Here is a 19085-nt window from a genome sequence, read left to right as displayed (position 1 = left end):
TCCTATAATATCCAGCCAGACCCAGAAAACTACGTACTTCCGTGATATTAGTTGGTTGACTCCATTTCAATACAGCATCTATTTTGGACTGATCCACACTAATCCCTTCCTGTGATACTACATGTCCTAGGAAGACCACGTGATCTAGCCAGAACTCACATTTTGAAAATTTGGCAAATAACTTCTTTTCTCTCAAAATCTGGAGAATTAACCTCAAGTGATATTCATGTTCTTCCTCACTAGCTGAATATATTAGTATATCATCAATGAAAACTATTACAAACTGATCCAAATAAGGTTGAAAAACTCTATTCATCAGATCCATGAAGACAGCTGGAGCATTGGTCAATCCAAATGGCATGACCAAAAACTCATAATGCCCGTATCTAGTACGGAAAGCAGTTTTGGAAATATCCTCCTCACGGACTTTTAACTGATGGTAACTAGTCCTCAAGTCTATTTTAGAGAATACTCTAGCTTCCTTTAACTGATCAAACAAATCATCAATGCGAGGTAGAGGATATTTATTTTTTATTGTCACTTGATTCAGTTGTCTATAGTCTATACACAGCCTGAGTGTCCCATCCTTCTTCTTAACAAAAAGAACAGGTGCTCCCCAAGGAGAGACACTAGGTCTTATGAAGCCTTTCAGTAATAGTTCTTCCAACTGTACCTTAAGTTCCTTCAATTCTATTGGTGCCATTCTATAGGGAGCTTTAGAAATAGGTGAAGTATCAGGAGCTAAATCAATTGAAAAGTTTACTTCCCTATCCGGGGGTAATCCGGGGAGATCATCTGGGAAAACATCAGAAAACTCTCTAACAACACGAACATCTTCTAATTTAATTTGTTTATCAGTATCCCCTGACAGACTAGCTAAGACACCTGTACATCCTTTCTTTAGTAACCTACAAGCTTCAAATGCAGAGATTATCTTCATAGGGTTACTGGATTTATTGCCCTTAATTCTATATTCTGCTCCATCAGCTAAATTCATCACAATTTCCTTTCTATAGCAATCTATGTTGGCATGATATGCAGCTAACCAATCCATCCCCAAGATAACATCAAAATCTGTCAGCTCTAGTGGCAAAAGATCTACTTTGAACTCTCTATCACCAAAACTAACTATGCAAGATTTATAAGCCAAATCAATAACAACTGTCTCTCCTACTGGTGTGGCAATCAACAGAATGTTCTCTAAAAGTTCCATTAGCATATCAGCATGGCAAGCAAAAGAACTTGAAATAAAGGAGTGTGTGGCACCCGGATCAAATAAAACTCTTGCTGTATGAGAAAATAAATTCAGAGTACCTGTGGCCACATCATTAGATGCCAAAGCGTCGTGCTCCGTCATAGCGAAGATCCGGCCACCTCTAGACTTTCGCCCAGGCTAAGAGGAACCGGCTCCAATAACTCCTCTACCTCGGCCAGCCGTAGCAGAAACCCCAAGAGGTGCAGTTCTAGAAGATGCTGTAGCGGCGAAAATCGGGGCAGTGGCGACGTGTGGACAATCACGACGGATATGACCTGGCTGTCCACACCCGAAGCATAAGAAAGGTTTGCGACACTCTCGAAGCTGATGGCCAAACTTGCCACATCCATAACAAGGCCAACTATGCCCTAATGATCCCTTAGCCATCCCACCTCCTCTACCACCGGATGATCGCCCAGTCACACTAATCTGTGATACTGCTTGGCTGAGTCCCCCAGATCCTCGTGAATCAGATCAATTAATAGATGAACCAGCACTGTAACTCCCTCAATAAGGATGATAGGAAGGGCGACGCTGTGCCTGCGAAGACGGTAAGCTTTGACTAGCAGAAAGAGCTCTAGAACTCCCGCCTCGCCCAGACTGTGTCCCAGATCTCCGAGCATCCATCACTCTCTTTTCCTAAATCACCCCTTCAAGGGCCATAGCCCGCTCTACTGTATCAGCATAAGGAATGAGGCTTGCTGCCTCCAAGCTCTAACGTATAGCATAATTTAGCCCATGTTTGAAACGTCGAGCTCTAGCTGCTTCATTTGGAACTTGGTGGGGTATAAAATGGGCTAAAGCATTAAATTTGACCTCGTACTCTACCACCGTCATAGGACCCTGACGTAAATGCAAAAATTCTTCCTCCATCTTTTCTTTCCTCCAAGCCGGAAAATGCTTTTCATCAAAAGCATCAAGAAATAACTCACAAGTTATGACTGCATCCCCTATCCTTGATTTTATCAGTCTCTCTGTGGCTTTCCACCATTGTTCTGCCTCACCTCTAAGCATAAAGGCAGCAAAGGCTACCTTCTGCTGATCATTACATCCTAGACTGTCCAACATTTTCTCTACATCCGATAACCATCCACTGGCCTCCAATGGATCAACACCTCCACTGTAAGTTGGGGGGTTCAACTGCATAAACTTATTCAAGGTGATGCCCGCTGTAGGAGGCGGCTTAGAACTCTCTACTGATATGCCAGCTCCTCTACCTCGAAGGATTTTTTCAATAAGTCTTTCTTGACTGTCCAAAATGTGCGAAATAGGATCACGCTCCTCCACAGATGGAGGAACTTCAAGGGGTCTCAGTAGGGGCCTTAGCTGTGGAGGTCACCCTAGACTGTGAACCTCTACGACGGGGTGGCATTTTTCTGTAGAAATGATCAAATTCATCAACTGATTAGTGATCAAGTAAAATTCTAAAATTTATCTCTTGCGTAACCCTAAGACCGTAGCATTTTCCTAGACTCAAGGTGATAATGTACAAAAGCTCTTGATGATATGCCGGATACTTAACAAACATAAGCTTTGATACCACTCTAAAATGTGACACCCAAACCCTAAACACGTGCATGGCACGAGCCCATACGGCATGTGCGTAGCACGAGACCATTTGGTTGGATACTAACAATCAAATAAACCTGTAGCAACATCATAATTTTATCCATAATATCTAGACCGAGAATAACTCAAATCTAACTGTCAACATCATACAGATAACCCTACCTAGGCCCCACACAGGCCACAACACATCATCAAAAGCTTTTCACAACTACATATACACAACAAAAGTATATGCATAGTTATACAAGTACAATGTCACCTGCTAAAATATAAGACAAAGATATAGATACACTTTGGAGAAGGTCTACTAATACATTAGATAAGATACCTCATCTGGCATATAACACTAATCACACTCTACTCCTCACTCACCGGCAAGACCTCTAAGGGAAAATCCTGCTCCTCTCGTTCACCTGGGTTTTTGGAAAAGGAGAAAACAAAGAGAGTCATGAGCTAAAGGCTTAGTAAATAGACCTTACCCCGAATCAGTGATGCCAAACAGAGAGTAAATCAAGTACTGAATAATATGAATCAGAAAGAACATCATGTCATGAATGAGTAAATAAATATGTCCTCAATAATACATAAATGGAATATATATAACAATGTCATAACTGATAAAAATACATAATCCTCGGCAATGAATAAACAGGTCACCACGTCATATGATCATCATAACTCTCTTTCTAATATGACACATGATGCATGTCGACCATGACCACGTTATGATATCAAATGCAATCATATATGATGTATATTAGATAATAATGAAATCATATGCATTTCTTAACATCACAATCATCACCGACATCCCGGTATAATATCATCATACTAGACCACTGTGCACAGTCAACACCCGGTACCCGGTCTCAACATCATGCCCGAAGGCTCCGAGCATAATCTGCCACCGGCAAGGAGTATCTCAAATATAACCATACCCTGCCATCCGCTAATGGTATCAACCTCCATCTAGACCGGGCACCCCACATAGTTGATAGAAACCTCGTGAGGATAACTCGCCACATATGCCCTAGCGAACGGCATGTGTCTGATTGTCTGTGCGCACAGACTCAACTGACCTCGGACATTGGCCATGAGATATCGCATATCAGCGACCATAATCATCACTCTAGGCACCCCTAACCCTGGCGCCTACTCGGGTATCCTCATGCTTTCTATCAGCTATCCTATTAATCACATTTCATGCTTTCTTTTATTGTCAGATCATATGCATATATCCAGTACGATAACGAGTCAATGTATAACCGAAATTTAGGTGGAATAGGAATCAAGAAAAAATGATGCAATGTAGTCTCCAACTATATCGTTAATACATGCATACTCATGCTACAGATCAACTCGGTAAACAATCATAACAGTAGAATCATCTCTGATCATCTCTATATATATCATCAATGTACTCATATTCCAAATCAGCATAATCGAATGCATGATAAAATATGCTCAACTATAATCATCTCTAGATAAAATCATATAATCATGCTGGAGGCCAAAACATGCATGTACATAAATATAATATAACATAATTTAAGAAAGGCGTCTAAGGGATAAGATTACTCACTTCACTGAAAATACCAAACCACCACTCGTTCACGCTGTTACGATAATGATCTGGCCTCAATAGCCAGGTCCACAGGGTCTTGAACAGGGGGGTCGGGACCTAAAATTATTTATAACAAATATGTCAGTCTTTCTATTAATTAAAATTAACCCGACAAAAGAATAGTTTCTTATTGTAATTATGTACTCTTCATTTCTATATTTGTTTTTATTATTTATTAATCATAATTATATTATTTAATTGTGTATTTAGAATATATTTTATCTATCTATTATTCTCTTTGATAATTAGGAAAATAAGAATTAAGTTACTGCAATTAATTATGTAAGAATATACATACATAACCCTAATAATTACTATTACCTACTTAGGATTAAAATAATAATTTATATTGCAGGTATTTTGCTAAACATGATATAATTAGAATTATCTACTAACTATGATACAATTATATTTAATTTGTATAACTTAAATACATTAAATTAACTAAGCTAAACTAATTGTGCATATATATATATATATATATATATATATATATATAATATATATAAATGTATATAGTGCTTGGCTCAGCCCAGCACCATGCACAGCAAGGCACTGGGCTGCAAGGGCGCTTGGCTAAGCCCAGCACCCCTTGTAGAGTGCAGCTAGGGAGAGAAGGGAAGAAGGAGGAGGTGAGGAAGAAGAAAGAGAAGGAGGAGAAGGAGAAGAAGAAGAAAGAAGAAGAGGAAGAAGAAGAAGAAGGTTGGGCCTTGGGGGAGGGGTGCGGCCGCTAGTGGCCACTCAGCGGCCAGCCTCTCGCCGACGGCTCAACCCTCCGGCGGTCCGAGAGAAAGCCGACAAAGAGAGAAAGAGAGGTAGAGAGGTAGAGAGAGAGAGAGAGAGAGAGAGAGAGAGAGAGAGAGAGAGAGAGAGAGAAGGAGGAGGAGGAAAGCTCAGCGGTGTTAGTGGAGGTGGCGGTAGTAGCGGGTAGAGTGAGAGAGAAGGGGTGTTTGAGAGAGAAAGAGAGAGAAAGAGAGGGGGGTGAAAATGAATCAGAGAGAGAGAGAGAAAGAGAGAGAGAAAGAGAGAGAGAAGCGGTGGGGAGGGGGCTGCGGCGGCGGCGGCAGGGGCCCACCACGCCAGCTGGCTCGGCCAGGTTGGCCGGGCCGGCGCTTGGGGCGCGTGGCGCCCAACTTTGCTACCACTGCATGGCACGAGCTGTTGTGCCATGCAGTGCAGTTTTTTTTTTTACTTTGGCTTGGGTTATTACAATAAGTGCCAAGAGAACTCTTTTAGAGTGAAGAGGGAGAAGTCATGGCAGAAGAGGGGGTTTAGGAGTTAAAGGAGACCGACCAAGGACTTGGATGGTGGAAGAAAGGAGGTGGGAGAGGGCGCTAACAGCTAGAGCAAAGAGCAGGGGATAGGAGCACCAATACCAATGCAATTATCAAATTAAGATCAAATTAGGATTTTCTCCACATATTTATAGAGGCTCACCCTAGACCGCCTTTGAACAGGACTTGATCAACCAAGTCAACTCAACTAGCCCAAGTCAAACTCAGTTTCATCATGCATCTCATGACTCAACTAAAATGATTTATTGACTAGTCTATACGCAATTAACCAATTAATAAGTTGAGATCATATTTAGCAAATACTTGAGTTTATGACTCAACTAACAGGGCAGCTGCCAAAAGGAAATGCAAGAAATCAAACTGGAGAAAAAGACTCATCCTAATGAACCCAATATGCCACGAATGGATCCAATCCGATCGAGTCATATCAAAACGATTAGAGAGACTCGTATAGAAAAAAATTAAAATTAGAAAACTAATAGCAGTAGCAAAATAAGAAAAAGAAACAATAACAAAAAAGAAGACAAAAAATAAGAAAAAAAAACCAACAACAGCACAAGAAGAAAAAAAAAATTCGTTGTTTTGTAACAGCTTTCATTATTTTTTCTATACACTTTCTATATATTACAAAATTTATATATTTTACCATTATAATTTTACATAGAGACAAATAATAATTATGCAGAGTCATATTTTTGGTCATCTAACTAATCCTAATTATCTCACCGCTATCTCAATTAATCTCTTATTTTATTAATTAAAGAGCGATTAGAAAGAGTTGTATAAAAAAGAAGAAGAATTAAGAGATAGAAAAAGAAGTAGCAGTAGAAGAAGAAGAAATGTTTTAAAAACTTATGAATTACAGTTAGAATCAATGTTTAATCAATGTTTCAAAAAAAAAACTTAATCTATGACGGAAATAAATTACGGTATCTATTTAAAAAACTTATGAATTATAATTAGAATTTTGTACTTAAACATAGATTTTCATACTTAAACTAGGAATTATTCATTTTATTGGAGATCATGATGTCACCGATTTTACCCAATTAGTTTCATAATTTTTGTACGTCAGATAATTATCTTTCGAATATTTTTCCAAAACTTTGCAGAATTGAAATTCTGCGTTTAAGTACGAAATTCTGATTATAATTCATAATTTTATATTTAAACTAGGAATTAGAAGTTAAAGATCATGATGTCACCGATTTTATCCAACTAATTTCATAATATTTAGACGTCCAATAATTTATCTTCTAAATATTTTTTCTAAAACTATGCTAAATTGAAATTTTATAGTTTAAGTACGAAAAGAAGAAAAAACAGTAGTAGCAGGAAGAAAAGAAGAAGAAGAAGAAGAAGAAAAATTAATACTAACATATGAAGTAGAAAATAAAGAAGATGATAAAGAAAATGAGTACATGGCTATTTCTCTCTTATAGTGTCCCATTAGTATTTAATGATGCATTAAATAACTAAAAGGGCAAAGTTGGAAGAAAAATATGAAAAAAAAAACCTTAAGTGTAAGATAAACCAAGAATGACCTTGTTTCGCCAAATCAAAAACCAAGTGGATTTTTAGTGCAAATAACCCAGATTCTTATGCCCCATTTTTGCTACTATATATATCGTGTTGATATTTATCATTAGACAAATTCTTAGTATAGTAGGTTATTTGCTTAGCATCTAGCTCACGAGGACGTATTATTTTATAATAATTTAAGAAGCCGATTACTGAATGAATGAATATCATTTCCGTTGTATCAATTTATTTGTAGGATCTAATTACTATTTGGGCTTTAGTGTTTCTTCAAATTTTATTCTAAAGATTTGCAACCATCGTGTTGCCAAAATTGACGCGGCACTCTTCAACTTAGGTAGAAGTAGAAAGTAAACTCTTTTGAAAAAAGAACTTTAAATCTCTTAAATTTTGAACTCGCTTGAGTTCTTTGTGTTAATGTGATTTTTGGCATCCTTTTGTAAGTGTACCAAAACGTTCTTAATTTGTGGAAACACTAAGTTTTAAACCGTTTCAGGTTTCCCATTTCGTGTGGTACTTGATGGGCAGCTTGTTACGAATTACATAGTGACATCGTCACTTTCGTACTTTAGTACGAAGATAACCTGCTGAAACTGAACTTTCGGTTTTATGATTTCGACTTAATTTTTCTTATCCAGACAAATATTCTTCATAAATCATATGTTCACCTCACAAAAATTAAATTAAAAATTATATTTTAATGTTTTGTGTCCACAAACTTAGCCATAATATAGTTTTGCGCATACAAATTCTATTAAGTTTAACAGAAAATCTAACATTTTATTTAAGTCAGAAATATAAAAATTAATTTGGCACAAAACTTGTACAAGTGTAAAATAATTTTACGCATAAATAAAAAGGAAAAAAGATATTTAACCCTAAAATTATTAGTGTTTTGTATGTTGTATGGTAAAATTCATGAACAATAAAGAACATTCAACTCATGTGTACACCCATTGATTTAATGTACATGACTAAGACAAATATAACTTAGAATTAGGATTTAAGCAAACTTTCTCCCAGATTTACATTCAGCACTCTGTTAGATCAATATTTCTACTGATATTGCAGGCAGACAGAATTGACAACATTATTGGTAGCACTGCCTCACATCTTACAGCTGACGTTACCAAGAGATCAGCATTCCCATTGGAAATAGCACACATTCTCTAGACATGGAAAATAAGAGAATGTGCTGAACCTTAAAACGACTTGATTTAGACATCAACAGATAAATAGATCTGCTATCTCTGGGAAATAATTTTAACACCGCCAAATAATGGAATGCTCTAGGAAGTGGAGATGGGAAGATCCTTTAATTGCTGAGGGTCGATGGAATGATCTACGAAGTGGAGATGGAAAGATCCTTTAATTGCTGAGGGTCGACCTGCGATGGAGTTTTGGTGAGGGCACATTGTGCAGTTGTAGTCTTCGGAAAAGCTATGACATCTCGAATGGAACTTGCACCAGCCAAAAGCATTACTATCCGATCCAAGCCATACGCAATACCACCTGCCGAAATTATTTAATTAGCATGACACCCATGATCAATTATCCAATACAACAGATATGATAGTGTTTAGCTAGAACACATCAATAAAGACCAAAGAGTACTTGGTAATGACTCCAGATGAAGAAAATAGTAGCCAATACCAAGAACATTCAGAAATAAGTGCCAATCCAAAAGATAACGCAACAGTTCTCAACCAGCACACCACACGGTAATTTTAATGAATAACCAGCTCTGCCAAATTTGTTGTCCTAATATTAGTGAAATTTCAAGTAGCAATGCATAATATGGCAAAGACTCAATTTTTCCATATGATTGTCAGTGTCATTTCATCTAAACATGTATTGTTGCTTTCCAATTGATTTCTCCCAATTTCCTAAGGGGAAAAAAAAAGGAGGATCATTATTTTGAATTATCTAGGGAAAATATTCTATTGGCTAGCCCACTAGCACTTAATAGTTGGGCATTATCAGCTAGTTCATCAAGAAAAGAGGAGTGAACAATAAATCTCTTCTTATTCCAAGCCAGAATGTCTCCCATGAATAGCTTGTAAAGAAACTCAACTGTTCTCTATCTTCAATTTTAGCCATTATTGAGAATGATTTCAACAAGAAAAAGGAGTCTACATATATTGTCATCTAATGAGTGATCTCCTTCAGTCTCTAAAAACAGGGCATACAAAACATAGCCAAAAATGCAGCCGAAATAATTAATATCACTATCAAGAAAAGGAGAAAAAACTCCGAAGATCAAGTTGAATAATCAGGGTCGTCAAGAATAAAATTCGTAAGACAATCTTTAAGTACCATGTGGAGGGGCTCCCATATCAAGACATTCCAAAAGGTATCCAAATTTCTCTTCAGCCTGCATACACAAATTGCACCAGAAGTGCAGGAATATTAGTTCATAGAAACTATTACAAAAACATTCAAACTAACAAGAGCAAATAAACAGAGTATTATTACCAGCACTACTTACACATGGTTTTTCTCATCTTGGATTGAAAAACAATTGAGGTTATCTGAACTAAACGTTCCAAATCTATACATGTTTTATCACAAACAATCAGATATTCATTTGTCTTTCACCAAATTCCACAGAAAATTGCAGATCACCCTAAAACTGGTAAAACAAATAGTTCCAGCCAACAACAAGTTCTTTGTTTTGATAATTCCAGATCAGAGTCAAATATTTTCTCTATCAATAAAGAAATCCGACAGATCCACAAGTGTGGTTCTCACCCTGAAATAACAAGCGGCGATTTTGGATGTATCAAGCACTTGACTTGCTTTGGCAGTATTTTTGTTGGGCATCAAACCCTAATAGTGATACCTCTACTCCTATCCATCAAAAGTTTGTTGTGTTAAAAGTCAAAACACAGCCTTCGCCAACAATACATGTGCTTTCTCTTGAAAAAGGAGTCAGATGGATCTGTGGTTATCTGGAAATGAGGAACGGTGAAATCGGATATATCAAAAACTTTGTTATGGAGCATTCTCGGGCTGCCGGCTCAAGGTTGGGTGCAGGAAGGTAATCTGCACAGTCGGAGTAGAATATTCACAAAATATTCTTTTGGTGCCAGAAAATTGCAAAACCAAATGGGTTAGTTCAGTAACCTCCAGATCCTCGATGTTGATATTCATGGATTTCTCAGATTCAAACCGTATATGGGTCTAATCTCAACAAAGTTCCGTTGATGGTGTTGCTGGCCGGTGAAGATGATTTCGAGTTAGAAGGCTAGAGGTGGACTTGTAGGCTTATAATGGAGAGTGGACATGGGGAGGATGGTTAGGGTTGATCTAGAATGTAGGAGAAAGGTATAGGAAGATGGTGATTGTAGGGTTTGCAGGCTGTAAGGGCAGGGATAAGGTTTAGAATCCAACGATATCGTTAAAACGGTAGTGAGGTGGATTTCTAGATCAGTGTTTGTTGCAGGTCTTTAATGAGCTCCAGGACGTGGTGGAGGTGTGGTTAATGTTGCAATGGGTAGGGATGGTGTCTAGGATGTGAGAAATGGTGGTAATTGATGAAGGAGAGACTAGGTAAGGCATTGGGGGTGGCCATGGTGATTTGCGGCTTGTTGAATGCAAATCCCAAGACGGAATTTGGATATCGTAAAATTTGGATATGTTGTTCCTCTAAAAGAGAGGAATCCAATAGATCCAAGATATTGATGTTTGGCGAGATAGATCAAGAGTTATATCCAAATAGCGATTGAAGGTCAAAGAGCACGAGATGTACAGGGCTGACGGAATGATGGTGATCAAGGGCAAGGTAAGGACTAGATAGGTGGTAGCTGGACATGCCAAGTGATATGAACCCGCATGACCTGATTCGAATCAATTTTTGGATAAAATTTATACAGAACTTTAAAGGAATTTTCAGTAGATTTAGTCATTGGATCAATATGAAATTTTGATGGTTGTAGCCCTAGAAAAAATCTTTCTAATAAATCTAATTTCGCACAGATCAGACGTCTGGATTAGAAGATATCTTCAAAAAAGTCGATGAAGGTCGGAGGGTCAACTCTGATACCAGTTGTTACAGACCAAATCTGTACCGATTCAGAGGTAAAAAAATTATGAAAATTTAGATGGCAATAGCCTCACAAGATGGGATTCTAGTGACTCTAATTTCACATCAATCAAATATATGGATGAAAAGATTTAATTAAAATAGTGGAGCAAAGTCAGAATAGAGAAAAATGGTAAATCCTCAAAGTTATAGCGGTCGTCTAATACGATTCGAACTTCACCGATGTCGTCTCGAGCATGGATACACTTTAGGAGTGTCTTTTATTCTTGTTTTAGTGTTTAATTCATAGAAAAATAAGTTTTATGTATGTCGTGTTCGAACGCGCTTGTAAACGCCTGCATCAAGTTTGCAAATACAAAGAGCACAAAAAGTGTGTCCGAACGCCACGTTCGAACGCGCCTGCGAACGCCTGCATCACGTTCGCACATACAGAGAATGCAAAATGTGCATTCGAACACGATCCGGCGCGTTAGAATGTGGTCACCGAAAATCTATTGTTTTAGGATTAATAATTATCATTTTTTAATTATTTGGTTAGCTTCTAAAGGTGTGGATGGCAACCATGGAATCATTATTGAATGAATTGAGTTTTGCCCTTGTCTCTTTCGTCTTCTTCTCTCTCGTTCCCCGACGACGCCGCTTTTAACCCCCTTCAACCAGCCACTCACCCTAGTCCCTTAGGGGCAGGGCAGCCCACTCCTCCCCTTTTCTTCCACTATATCTATCACTTTGCCCTAACCCCTAACATCACCCAAAACCCTTCCATCTCCACGTATTCACCGGTGCCACCGCATTATCGCCGGTCCACCACCCTCCACCATCACCAAGGATCTCGTGCCTCCATCCACGAATCCAAAAACAAACTTACTGACGTTGGTCTACAAATCGAACGATATCTTGAGATCCCACCATCCGATTCGCCTAAAACTAGATTTGTTGAAAAGCTCTTTTCCGAGGCTACAACATATCAAAATTTTAAATCGATCCGATTGTTGCATCTTTCGGGATCTATCTTCAAAGTTTCGAGTCAGATCCTGTCCAGATCTGAAAATCGAGTGAGATCGAGCCTTGGTCTAAGGGGAGATCGTATCAAGTTAGTATCAAAGCCACCGTTCCTCGGACACGCGCTTCCTATGACAACAACTAGAGCCATGGCTACACGGCGAGAACTTCCACCCGCGAAACCGCCCGACCAAATCTGAATCCAAAAAAGCCTAGCGTTCAAGCCATGTTTAGGTCTCTTTCCGAACAAATGGCCATTAACAGCCAGATGATGATGGAGATGATGCAGGAATTACGAGCGACAAAGGAAGCCATGGCAAACGGAAATGCACCATCGACCCCACGACGCGAATCCACCCCCATGAACCCGCCGCCACCGGTTCAGAATTTGCACCCATAAGAGCCTTTTTGCTGCCACCACCCTATGGGCAGAGACAAGGATAGTTCCACCAAGCCCAGTTGCAAGTGAGCCCATCCGACGAGCGAACCATTATGGAGATCGTCTTGGAGATCTAGATCCGTGGGCGGGGCAATACGAACCGAAACCGCATCGAGTTAACCAAAATCGAAGGAGGGATCATCAACCATTCATGGTGCACCCTCCTCCAGTTAGACAGGGACTGGGATATGATCCAGATCGAGACAAAGGTATTCATGGGCAAATCGTGCGTCTCGAATTTCTAAAGTTCAACAGTAGTGATCTGATCAATTGGTTGTATAGGGCAGAACAATTCTTCGCGTACAAGGGTACAGTGGAAGTTTATAAGGTAACGCTTGCGAGCTTCCACCTTGAAGATGCAGCGCTTCATTGGTTTCGAACAGCTAATGCCTATGAGACAATTGAAGCTTGGGCCGACTTTTGCGCCGATATCACGCAGCGATTTGGAGCGTCAGGGTATGAAGACTTCGATGCTCTCCTCTCAAAGACGGTGCAAAGGACCACGGTTGGGGCATGCTAAGAAGAATTTGAGATGATAAGTAGCCGATGCCAACCTCCATGGACAGATCAACAACTTCGCAGCACCTTCATCTCTGGGCTGCGGGGAGATATACAAGCCGACGTTAGGGCTTTAAGACCTAGAACCTTAAAGGAGGCCTTTGAAGATGCAGTACTCATGGAAGACAAACATTGAGCTATAAAGTTACACCTCAAACAAAATTGAGCGAGCCAAGAAAGCCACAATCTAGCTCAACCAACCATAGCGGCAGAAAGTGTTACTGACGTACCAAAAACCGTTGTTGCAATGGTGCCTCCTCGAGCACCCCTAAAGCCTTCCCAAGATGTGAAGTACGCACCTAAAGGTCCGGGACAAGCACTCACACCTGCTTAAGTGGAGAAACGAAGAGTCAAAAGGCCTATGCTTTCGCTGTGATGAGAAGTTTGTACCCGAACATCACTGCGCTAAGCCGATGGGATCGGTGATGCTAATAGACGGATTGGAGGAGGTAGAGGATGAGATTGCCGTTGAAGATGAAGGTGTGGTTGGACAACGAGTAGCTGAGGAGCATCCCGTGAAAGACATGATAGCCGAAATCTCCCTCCACGCATATTCAGGGACAGTTGCACCAAAGACTTTGCAGGTGAACGGTGTAGTCAAAAAAATCACTGTGAGAATGTTGATCAACACCAGGTCCACCCACAACTTCATTGACAAGAGGCTTCGTAGGAAGATTGGGCTCAAGTCAGAACCCACGGACGGGTTCGATGTGACGATTGGAAATGGCACCACATTGCGGGCAAATTTTATTTGTAGAGGTGTGGTATTGAAGATGCAAGGCCAAACTTTCACATTGGATCTTTATCCGTTGGCCTTGCGAGGTGCCAACATTGTCTTAAGGACTCAATAGCTTCGAAGCCTGAGGTCCGTGATATTTGACTTTACAAACCTTACATTGACATTTTGGAGGAATGACCGGAGTATTGCTGGATGGAAATCATCCGCTCTTTGAACTTCCAAGCGTAGGGGACGCAAGTGAGCTCACTTCTTTCTCGACACCCACCTTTCCTTTTTTTCTCAAATCTGCGGAGAGCCAACGTAGATGATAGTGATCTGGTCCGACTCATGGAGAAGCTGAAGGAGAATCCATCAAGCCACCTGATACGATTCAGACTTCACCGATGTCGTCTCGAACATGGATACACTTAAGGGATGTCTTTGTCTTTTGTTTTAGTGTTTAATTGTAGAAAAATAACTTTTTTGTATGTCGCGTTCGAACACGGGTGAAGTGCGTTCGAACACCTGCATCAGGTTCACACATCCAGAGAGTGTGAATTGTGCGTTCGAACGCCACGTTTAAATGCGCCTGCAAACGCCTGCATCGCATTCGCAAATCCAGAGAAATGAGAAATGTGTGCATTCGAAAGCGATCGGCGAAAATGCATTGTTTAGGGTTATTTTTGAATTATTGGTTAGCCTCTAAAGATGTGGATGGCAACCATGGAGTCATTATTGATGAATTGAGTTTTTGCCCTGCCTCCGTCTTCTTCTCTCCCGTTCTCTCGTTCCCCAGCAACACCGCTTCTAACCTCCCTTGACCGGCCAATCACCCTAATCCCTTAGGGGCGACCCTCTCCTCCCCCTTATTCCAATCTATCCATCACTTGCCCTAATCCTTCCATCACCCATAACCCTTCCACCACCACTTACTCACCGATGCCACCCCATTAACGCCGGTCCACCACTATCCACCATCATCTAGGATCTCGTGCCTCCATCTACGGATTCTAAGATAGACCCCCCGATGTTCGTCCACTAATCGGACGATATCTCGATATCCCGACATATGATTCGTCTAAAACTTGATTTGTTGGAAAGCTCTTTTTCGGGGCTACAACATATCAAAATCTCACATCAATCCGACGGCAGAATCTTTCGAGATCTATTCCCAAAGTTTCAGGTTAGATCTTGTCCAGATCTAAAAATCGAAAAGGAACGAACCATGGCCTAAGGGGAGATCGTATCACCACCCCGAGCACGAGGAGTGCGACGGGTTGGTACTCAAGCGCGGGCGGATCAAGGTACCCGCGGACGAAGAGCTACGGAGACTATTGATAGCACACTTCCATGATACTCCTATAGTAGGCCATGAAGAGGTCTTACGTACCTACAAGCGGCTGGCCCAAAACTGTACATGGACAGCGATGAAGTCGGATGTGAAGAAGTATGTGCGTGAATGCCAAATCTACCAATAAGTCAAATCGGAGACACTCAAGCCCAGCGGGCTGTTGCAACCACTGCCTATACCGGAGCATATTTGGGAGGACATCTCCATAGACTTCATCGAGGGGCTGCCGAAGGTTCGAGGACAATCGGTTGTGTTCGTTGTGATGGATAGGCTAAGCAAATATGCTCATTTCATAGCATTGACGCACTCGTTTTCAGTGAAAAAGGTTGGTGAAATTTTTGTTCGGGAAATGGCGCACTTGCATGGGATGCCTAGAACGATCGTGTCAGACCGGGATCGCATCTTCATCAGTAAGTTTTGGTCCGAATTCTTCAGATTGCAAGGGACTCGAGTCAACCTTAGTTCAGCTTATCACCCCGAGACGGATGGCCAAACCGAGGTGGTGAACCGTGGATTAGAGCAATACTTGCGATGCTTTGTGACAGACCGACCAAAGGATTGAGTCAAATTCCTTCCATGGGTCGGGTGGTCATACAATACAGTTCATCATTCTAGCAACGGCATGAACCCCTTTGAGGCAGTTTATGGGCGCACTCTCCCTGTCTTGCGTACCTATAATAGACTCGCGGCGGCGAATAGGACTGAGCTCGAGTTAGAACTTGTTGATTGGGATGAAACCTTAAGACAGCTCAAGATTCACCTAGCAACAGCCCAAAACCGCATGAAGCAGACTCATGACAAAGGCCGACGTGAGCGATAGTTTGATCGAGCTCAACCGTAACGGCAATCCACATTAAGGCCAATTTTGAACCAAAAGTTGGGTCACAAATACTATGGTCCATACTGAGTGCTACAACGAATCAGTCTAGTAGCTTACCGGTTGGACCTACCTGAGAGGACCAGGATCCATCTGGTTTTCCATGTGTCACCAATGGAAGAAGATGGCTCAGCTGAACTGGTCCAAGTCTTAGACCGTAGGAAAAATCGCCATGGATCCAGATTGAAAACAGAAGTGCTGATCGAGTGGCTAGGCAAGCCCACTGACAAGTCTACCTGCGGGTTAGAGTCAGATATCATAGATCGCTTTCCCAATTTCACACCTTGAGGACAAGGTTGCGGAAGCGTGGTGGATTGATACGATTCGGACTTCGTCAATATCGTCTCGAGCATGGATACACTTTAAGGGTGTCTTTTATTCTTATTTTAGTGTTTAATTCATAGAAAAATAAGTTTTTTGTATGTCGTGTTCGAACGCGAGTGGAGTGCGTTCAAACGCGCTTGTAAACACCTGCATCAAGTTTGCAAATACAGGAGAGCAAAAATAGGTTTGAACACCGCATTTGAACGCACCTGCGAACGGCTGCATCACGTTCGCACATACAGAGAACGCAAAATGTGCGTTTGAACGCAATTGGGCACGTTCGAACGCAGTCGGCGAAAATCTATTGTTTTAGGGTTAATAATTGTCATTTTTGAGTTGTTTGGTTAGCCTCTAAAGGTGTGGATCGCAACCATGAACTCATTATTGAATGAATTGAGTTTTGCCCTTGTCTCCTTCGTCTTTTTCTCTCTCGTTCTCTCGTTCCACGGCAACGCCGCTTCTAACCCTCCTCGACCGACCACTCACCCTAGTCCCTTAGGGGCGGCCCACTCCTCCCCCTTATTCCAATCTCACTTTGCCCTAACCCCTATCATCACCCATAACCCTTCCGCCTCCACGTATTCACCGGTGACAATCCATTATCGCCGGTCCACCACCTTCCACCATCACCAAGGATCTCGTGCCTCCATCCACGAATCCAAAGACAGATTTCCTGACATTCATCTACTAATCAGACAATATCTCAAGATCCCACCGTCTGATTTGCTTGAAACTAGATTTGTTAAAAAGCTCTTTTTCGAGGCTACAACATATCAAAATTTCACATCGATCCAAAGGCTGCATCTTTCGGGGTCTATTTTCAAAGTTCTGTGTCAGATCCTGTCCAGATCTGAAAATCGGAAGAGATCGAGCCTTAGCCTAAGGGGAGATCGTATCATCGTCAAAGAGTGGCGGACGGCCAAGTGTGGTAGCGAACAATCATAGGGTAAGGCGGCTGCTGGAGGTGATGGTGGCTATGGGTTGGAGATAGAATTTGGGTTTCTAACTTAGATCTACTCTTACGAAAATACAAACGATCTAACAGCTATTATAAAAGTAGTAAATACAAGAATAAGAAAATAACTAAACTTAATTAATTCTCAATGCTTGGATATTTGGATGATTAAAAAGCTCAGCCCCTCTATATATAGAGATTGGGTATAATGAGTCCTACTCGAACTTAGCCTAAAGGCTTATATGACTCGAACTAGGACTTACCTTAGAGGTTTACATGATTTAATTAAACTTATCTTAGAGATTTACAAGATTAAATTGAACTTGCCTTAATTACTTATATGACTTAACTAGACTTGTCTTAAGGGCTTACATAAGAGAAAAACATAGATCAATTAAAAGATAAATAAACTCGATTTATCGAGCTCAATGTCCTTATGATTCGATCAGATTAGACTCGGATCGTATCAGCCAGGGAGATAAAGAAGGGAGACAAGGTGGTTAGTGCCCAAGGAGAAGGTAGGAAGGGAAAGGAGGATCTAACGGCCAAGAATGGCTTGTGGCTAGAGTTGAAAGAGGTGATAGGAGGAAGGTAGGTAGGTCGAAAAGAGGAGAAGCGAGACCAAGGAGGATATTTTCTCAAATCATCACTAATCCTAATTGCACTCCAGAATATATATATATTGGAGGCTAACTGGATGACCCAAACCACTTAATTAAACCACGTTCATATTGAGTCCAACATCCAATTAAATCGACTAACACAAGCTGAAATTAAACTAAATAGTGCTAAATTAAACAACTAGCTAGAAAAATGACTCAAGCTATGAGCTTAATATCCACGAGATGATCCAATCTAACCTTAAGCACATCACACTTTGACTCACTTGGTATTATTCTGCTTTGAGCACTAACATGTAATAGTGATGCTTCTACTTTTATCCCAAAAAAAGTTCTATGCATGTACTATTTTATTGCTATGGGCAAAAAAATTTACCCACTCATTATTTTCACAGAAATGTTCTCTGATTACTTTGATTCTATGTTTGAATCTTGTCGTCAGAATTCGTTAGAGAATCATATTTAGTTTTAAGGGTTTTTTTACACAATTGCTATTGAAAACTTTTAAACTATCATTTTTGCCGCTACATTCTTTAAAATATCATAATTGCCACTAAAATCTTGTAACTCTTTGAGAATCGCCATCCTAATTAGTTTTAAACAGATATTCATGGAATATTTTTACTAGATACTTGTCAAAATGAACAAATATATCAAAATGCACAGTGATGGAACTTTTGAAAAGATTTAATGATTTTTGTGGCAACTATTATATTTTGAAGAAAGTAGTGGCTATTATAATATTTTAAAACTTTCCACTGACAATTATGTAAATATCCCTTAGTCTAAAGATGTTTGTCTATTTCAGGTTGAATGTGTTTTGGACGTCTTAAAAGGAGGCCATGTAATAAGAAACAACTCCTTAGTTAGTAGTTCTTTTACTTATGGGTTGTAATAGCTATTTGTTTGTTTGC

At 40.3% G+C, this 19085-nt stretch overlaps 2 protein-coding genes across 2 annotated transcripts in view; both read right to left on the bottom strand.

Moving 5' to 3' along the window:
• Positions 1-1969: 1969 nt before the first annotated feature.
• On the bottom strand, positions 1970-2401 carry LOC140785536 (uncharacterized). Its single transcript, XM_073133411.1, has one exon. The coding sequence runs from the start codon at positions 2399-2401 to the stop codon at positions 1970-1972; it is 432 nt and encodes a 143-aa protein (XP_072989512.1).
• A 5856-nt stretch (positions 2402-8257) lies between these two features.
• LOC140787174 (aspartate--tRNA ligase, chloroplastic/mitochondrial) overlaps positions 8258-19085 on the bottom strand; it is a 29547-nt gene continuing 18719 nt past the window's right edge. Inside the window, exons 14-15 of the mRNA XM_073135960.1 lie at positions 9599-9656; positions 8258-8794 (exon numbers count right to left, since the gene is read on the bottom strand). Of these exons, the coding sequence (XP_072992061.1) occupies positions 8625-8794; positions 9599-9656 (228 nt within the window). The 3' untranslated portion in view covers positions 8258-8624. The remainder of the gene's footprint in view (positions 8795-9598; positions 9657-19085) is intronic.

Source organism: Typha latifolia, chromosome 4, assembly GCF_019914945.1.
Source record: "Typha latifolia isolate L0001 chromosome 4, TyphaL0001v2, whole genome shotgun sequence".
NCBI lineage: Eukaryota > Viridiplantae > Streptophyta > Magnoliopsida > Poales > Typhaceae > Typha > Typha latifolia.
Note: the sequence above shows the minus strand (reverse complement) of the source record. Positions and strands in the feature narration are given on the sequence as shown.